The 6,381-nt window shown below is 38.7% G+C and overlaps 2 protein-coding genes and 1 pseudogene across 2 annotated transcripts in view; all 3 read left to right on the top strand.

Moving 5' to 3' along the window:
- Positions 1 to 1,316: 1,316 nt before the first annotated feature.
- LOC120209700 lies at positions 1,317 to 3,365 on the top strand. The gene is made up of 5 exons (XM_039208635.1): positions 1,317 to 1,422; positions 1,533 to 1,631; positions 1,676 to 1,797; positions 1,853 to 2,048; positions 2,275 to 3,365. Exons 1-5 carry the CDS (start codon positions 1,317 to 1,319, stop codon positions 2,460 to 2,462), a joined length of 711 nt encoding a protein of 236 aa, XP_039064566.1. The 3' UTR covers positions 2,463 to 3,365.
- Positions 3,366 to 3,634: 269 nt separating this feature from the next.
- The window catches only part of LOC120209695, an 18,371-nt gene continuing 15,624 nt past the window's right edge, over positions 3,635 to 6,381 (top strand). The window contains exon 1 of the mRNA XM_039208631.1: positions 3,635 to 3,647. The gene's annotated coding sequence lies outside the window, so the exon portion shown is untranslated. The remainder of the gene's footprint in view (positions 3,648 to 6,381) is intronic.
- LOC120209691 overlaps positions 3,665 to 6,381 on the top strand; it is a 5,332-nt pseudogene continuing 2,615 nt past the window's right edge.

Genomic DNA, 6,381 nt, shown 5'->3' with positions numbered 1-6,381 from the left:
TTAAAATAAAGGCAACTGTTTAGAGACGTGATACAATCAACTTAAAAAAAATACAATTTTCTTTCGTGTTCAAAGAAAAAAAAATCTTACTTTTGTTATATTACTGTAATTAGAATTTTTTTTTCCGAGTAGAAATGAGGCATTGGCCGAAGAATCAGACATTCAAACGAATGTGAGGGGGCCATTTAGATCCCGCTGCAGAATGCTAGCTAGAGAACATGGCGGCTGATCATAAGCACATCAGGGAAGAGCTTGGTGGAACGATAGCTTAGCTAAATGGTCAGCAGCAAAATTTGCCTCTCAACGGATTGCAACACAATTAATTGTCCAAGGCCATGAAAATATTAATTTGCCTCTCTACGGTTGGGTCAGTGATTAGAATTTATTTTACTTAAAATAATTATGAAATCAACGAGTATTTCTCTTTAAAGGATCGGGGTTTAGGTACGGTAATTTAACCCGAATTTAACGGATTTTGATTCGACCTGATCCAATAGGAGTAGATTTTAAATTAGTTTCCATTTTAAAAAAAATAATTATCTGTTAACACATATAACTTAATTGTCTTCTATAAAAAAATATAAAATTTAATTCTGGGATTTTAAATCAGTATACAGCATAGAGACCAAGTATTAGAGGGAAGAAACTTGGATTATTTTTATTGATTGATTGGTTGTTGGGATTAAACACGGCAACTTTTGATTTTCAATCGAGGAGAGAGGGTAATCGTGTGCAAACATGGAGGGAAAATGAAAACGAAAATGAAGGCACAGTGTGAAAAGACAATCTTACCCATGAAACACCGTGGTTTTGTTGCGGCTATGTAACCATCCACTCTAATAAGCCGTACTAAAACTAAAAAGCAAACCCCAACAGTAGGGAGCCTGTAAAATCCCAAATCTATCCCTTTCTCCACCTCCCCCACTTAATAATCCCCCGAAGTTGTTTGAAACGCCACTGGAGTGGCCTTCAGCTCTCTATCTCCGTATACGACGCCGTGGCACGATAGGATCCCGTTTCAATCTGCTGCATTAGTGTAAGATATGTGATCACTTTCCGCCTGTTCCCATGCGATTATTTTGCACTTTCTATTTAATAATTTTACTTTCCAATGATTTCTGGTCTTTTTATTCCGGGCTCTTGGTTTTAGAGTTTTGCGAGTTCCTTTAGAGTAGTTTGGGCAGTTAAAATTTTTTCTGTTGTCAATATGAAACCCAATGGGCCTTGTCTACTGTTTTTCGTTGATGTGACACGGTGTGATGATTTTCTGAGCGAAGTAAAAAAGGTGCCTTCTTGAATCTAGGGTTTTGTAAGAGATGGAGGAGGGCCTAGGATCTAGCTGTTTGCAATTGAAATCTGATGAAAGTGAGGTTTTGCCAAGGCAAGACATTGAGGAAAAAGGGGGATGGTGTGAAGCAACCGGTTCTTGGTTTAAATAATGATCCGTTAGGGTGCACTTTGAAAGAGGTTGAATTTGAGAAAGAAGAGGAGATTAAAGAATGTGGGAAGATGGTCATGTGGGTATCCGAAAGTTGGTGAAGATGATAGGGAAAAAGGGGGATTGGTGGAGGATAATGTAGATAGTAAAGAAGTTAGTGTGAAGAGAAAAGTCAAAGAGAAAGGCTTAGAAGGTAAAGTCCAGTTTCTGTCAGGGTTTTACGATCAATGTCTGTAGTGAAAACTGGGAGTGTGATTGAAGGTGATAAGATTGGGAGTGGGGTCGATAAAACTGAAGATGACAATGGTTTTGAGACAAAACCAACTGTGGTGGTTGAGGAGGGAATGATCAGTCTCATGGTGAAGTGAAGGAGCAGAGAAAGGTGGGTATTACGGAAAAGCGTAAGCGTGGGAGACCACCAAGCTTCAAGGGAAGAAGGGGTTTGAGAAGAAGATCGAACGCAATGCAGGAGAAAATGATTGTCCGAGTGGTAAAGTGAGGAAGAAGCTCAAGCGCAAGCGTGGAAGACCACCCAAGGTACTGACCAATGATGGGTCTGTAAAGAAAGGATTTATTATAGAAGCAGGGGAGAGTGATTGTTTTGATGAGGGTACAACTAAGGGATCTAAGGGTAAGCGTGGGAGACCACCCAAGTTTCAAGGGAAGAAAGGGTTTGAGAGGAAGACACTTGAGAAGCATGTAGGAGAGAATGATTGCCCGGGTGGTAAAGTGAGGAAGAAGAGCAAGCGTGGAAGACCACCCAAGGTACTGGGCAACGACAGCTGTAAAGAAAGAATTTATTATAGAAGCAGGGGAGAGTAATTGCTCTGTTGAGGATACAACTAAGGAGTCTAAGGGTAACCGTGGTAGACCACGGAAAGTGCAGGAGAATAGTGGTTTGAGAAGAAAGAAATTAATGTGGAAGCAGAAGGGAGTGATCAGTCTGATCGTAGTGGCATTAAGAAGTCAAATAATAACTGTGGGCATGCAGGCCAATGACAAGACAGAGGACTCAGAAGGTTGAGAAGGAAGTGGATGAGGTAAAAGCAGGAGAGAGTTATCACTCTGAAGTCGAGACAAGGAAGGAGGCAAACCGCAAGCATGAGTCACCACCCAAGATGCATCTCAATGATGGGGTCGAAAAGAAAGCTGTTGATACCGAAATGGGAGAGATCGATCACCTTGATTGTGAGTCAAGGAAGAAGGTCATGCATCATCGTGGGAGGCCACCTAAAGTGCATGTCAGTGATGGGTTACCAAATAAACGAGTTGAATTGGAAATGAAGGGATTGATCAATGTAAAAGCAATGTAAAGGAAGGTGTGATCCATAAGCGTGGAAGACCAGCAAAGCTTCAGGGTGGTAGTAAGGGTTTGAAGGAAGGATTATAGATGGGAGAAAAAGTTGGTTGGGCTAAAAAGAGCAGAAAGAAGTTGAGGGGGAGTTTAAAGTTTAATATGCCTGCTAATACTTCATATGCAGAGAAGTTACTGATTGGGAAAGAATCAAATCTAAAGAGGTCTGCTAATAAGGATAGATTTGGTTATATGGAAGAATGAGAGCAAGGCTTCACTAATGTTAAGATCTAAGGTTTTACGGTGGGAGACAATGAAAAGGGACTAAAGAAAGCCGGAGATGAAGGGGAACTGAGAAAATCAGAAGTAAAACAAGCTTGAGAGATCGAATAGTGAATATGCTTAAGGCAGCAGGTTGGACAATTGATTACAGGCCCCGGAATAAGAAAGAGTACAATGATGCAGTGTATGTTAATCCTGAAGGAAGACTCACTGGTCAGTTACGTTGGCCTACAGGAGGCTTAAAAAGAATTATGAGAATGGTGACTCGAAGGTTTGTCCAAATGGTTTCTTATTTACTCCGATTCCTGAAGAAGAACTTAGCATCCTAAAAAGAATAATTAAAAAGAAAAGGGTCGGAAAAAGAAGCCAAAAGGGGAGGATGATGATACAGAGGATGATGGACAGGTGAAAAAGAAAATGAATAAACGAAGAAGGAAATGGGAGGACAATGCCAAAAAGAAAAAACAGAAGGTCCCAAAAGGGAAGCTTTCACTTCATGAAGAGATAAATTCTGATGTTACATTGCAAAGAGGAATACAAGTATCAAGCAGGAACCGTAAGCTACAGCAGACACAAAGAGAAAGCGATATGCTTTGTTGGTCCGCAACTCTATGGATGGAGCTGAATCTGATAGTGGTAGTTATGTGCTATGAAGGAACGAACACTGCTTTCTTGGATGATTGATTCAGGCACTGTTCCACAGGATGGGAAGGTAGATTATTTGATCCAAAAAAGAATGCGTACTCGTGAGAGTATGTCTGGTAAGATAACTAGGGATGGCATTCAATGCAACTGTTGTAGTGATGTCTTCACCATTGCAGAGTTTGAAACTCATGCGAGGAGCAATGCCATCACCTTTGCAGAATATATGTTTAGAAACAGGAGTTCCCCTGTTGCAATGCTTATTAGATGCATGGAACAAACAACAACATCTGATCGTAAGGGCCTCCATTTTTTTTGGTGGTGAAGACCCAAATGATGATACCTGTGGTATTTGTGGGGATGGTGGTGATTTGATATGTTGTGATAGTTGCCCATCAACATTCCATCAAAGTTGCTTGGATATAGAAGTAAGTACTTGTTGCCATATGCCTTTAGTACATGCATATGGGATCTAGCTCCCTTTACCAACTTTTATTTTCTTAAAAACAATTTTTCAGTACTAGAACACATGAAAAATCTGAGAAAATGCTTAATTTTTTTTTTTTACTTTACCAGACAATGAAATCTATTTGATCAATGGAATTGGTTGTGTAAGAATACCCGTTTGTATATTCATGTTAAGACTATTCACTAAGATCAAACAGTGAGAGCAATTTAGATCAACAAGCATAGATTGAAACTTAGGCTCGGAAATCTTTGTTGGAGGCTTTTGGAAAGGAGTTTCTTTGTGGAAGTTACTTCAATGCAAATCATTTGTGAGAAGTAGCCAGAAGGAAACCTGCATCCGAGAACTCTATTTCTATTTTTTCTCTCTTTGGGAGTTACATGTAGAAGTAAATTTTAGTTTCAGGGAAAATTAAAGTCTTGATCGTGCTTAATCTACGCTTCTGTTTTTCTTTTCTTTGCCACAGGCATTCCCTTCAGGAAACTGGAACTGTGTGCACTGTACATGCAAATATTGTGGGATGGTTGGAAATGCACATCATAGGAGCAAAGATGATGATGCAGTTCTTTCAGTTCTAACATGCCATTTATGTGAAGAAAAATGTATGCCTTTGTTAAGTTCCAAGCTGTTCTGTTTATGTTGATTGTTGATTCCCCTTGACCTTTATTTTAACTTTGGTGCCATTATTACCGTTCTTGCTATTATATGCCATTCATTTCTGAAGGAATTTTTGGGTAGATCATGAACCATGTATTCAGCCAACTGACGCTTTTGATGATGATTCAAGTAGTGCATTCTTTTGCGGGAGGAGATGCAAAGAGGTATAATTTTGGTTTGCAATTGATATAATTGTGCCATGGGGAATTTGTAGTTTGCTAGATTTGCAAATATAGTTTTAATTGCTATTTTTTACTGTTAGTTAAGTTTGCCTGCTGGTATGAAATTATTGTGGTTCTCACTTTTTCAAATTTAAGGGTTGTCTCTATTTCTTTTTAAGATTCTTTATCTACTAGAGATGTTTCTGTTATTGAGTTTAGACACTAAATTTATCCCATCTTGTGCATTATGTTTAGCAAGAACAGGAAGGAAGCCCCATCCTGTTGTGTGCATTCAACCGATCTCTGACTCTCTTTGAGAGCTACTCATTTGCAGACATGTTATGCTCTGACTTTGAATGTGTAGAATCCATTAATACCTCACCCTTTTGAAACAGGGAAGGGGGGGATTGCTATTTTTCATGTTTTGAATTTGATTTTGAAGTCCTTTGTTTTGTCTAGCTGTTTGAGAGACTTCAGAAGCTTTGGGGTTAAACATGAACTTCCAGAAGGCTTCTCATGGACCCTTGTTCAGCGCTTTGATATCAGTTCAGATGTTTGTCTCAATGAAGCATATCAGAAGGTTGAATCAAATTCAAAGCTAGCTGTTGCATTAACTGTGATGGATGAGTGCTTTTTGCCTCTTGTTGACCACAGAAGTGGGATCAATCTGATTCATAATATTGTCTATAATTTTTGGTATGTTTTTCCTTCTAACTATAATTTGAGAAGTATGGTTTTTTTTAGCTAGGTGCTGTACGAATGTCTTCTTTTTTGTTCCTTTTTGGGTTTTGGCAACAAAGATGTGAGCAGAACTGCGTCCTTCAATAGCCCTAATTTAAAGTTTAGTATGTCCGAGGAAGCATAAGTTGTTGAATGACTGTTACCTTTCTGCTTAAGTGCTTAGAGAACTTTTTTGCAATGCTAATGTTGCCCTAGGTCTGCAGATTTAGGAGATAAAACTATAGGCTTGAATAATTGTTTCCCTAGCCCTAATTTAAAGTTTAGATGATAGCAAACAGTTCTAAATGTGTCGATAAAAACAATCGAGACAGGCAACACATATAGTGATGGCTTAATATGACGTACATTATAATAGTTACTATAACAATATGAATTTTTTGAAGGCTTCCATTTTAAAAGATTGGCATGTGTCATTCTTTTTGTGGTTGAGTGGTACTATTGTTGCTATGTGAATATTTGGGAGACAACCTAGTGCCTTCTTTATGGTGAAGTGATTTGATTTTTCTTCACAATTATAGTTGCTCTGCTTTTGAAACTGAATAAGACCAAGACATTTTTGTTTCAGGTAAATTATTATCTCCTTTGTTCTCAGGTCAAACTTCACTAGGCTAAACTACAGTGGTTTTTACACTGCAATTCTAGAAAGGGGGGATGAGATTATCTCTGCAGCATCCATCAGGTAATCCTTTTGTTTTTAGGT

This window comes from Hibiscus syriacus, unplaced genomic scaffold (assembly GCF_006381635.1).
Source record: "Hibiscus syriacus cultivar Baekdansim isolate YM2019G1 unplaced genomic scaffold, ASM638163v2 tig00019690_pilon, whole genome shotgun sequence".
Lineage (NCBI taxonomy): Eukaryota > Viridiplantae > Streptophyta > Magnoliopsida > Malvales > Malvaceae > Hibiscus > Hibiscus syriacus.
Note: the sequence above shows the minus strand (reverse complement) of the source record. Positions and strands in the feature narration are given on the sequence as shown.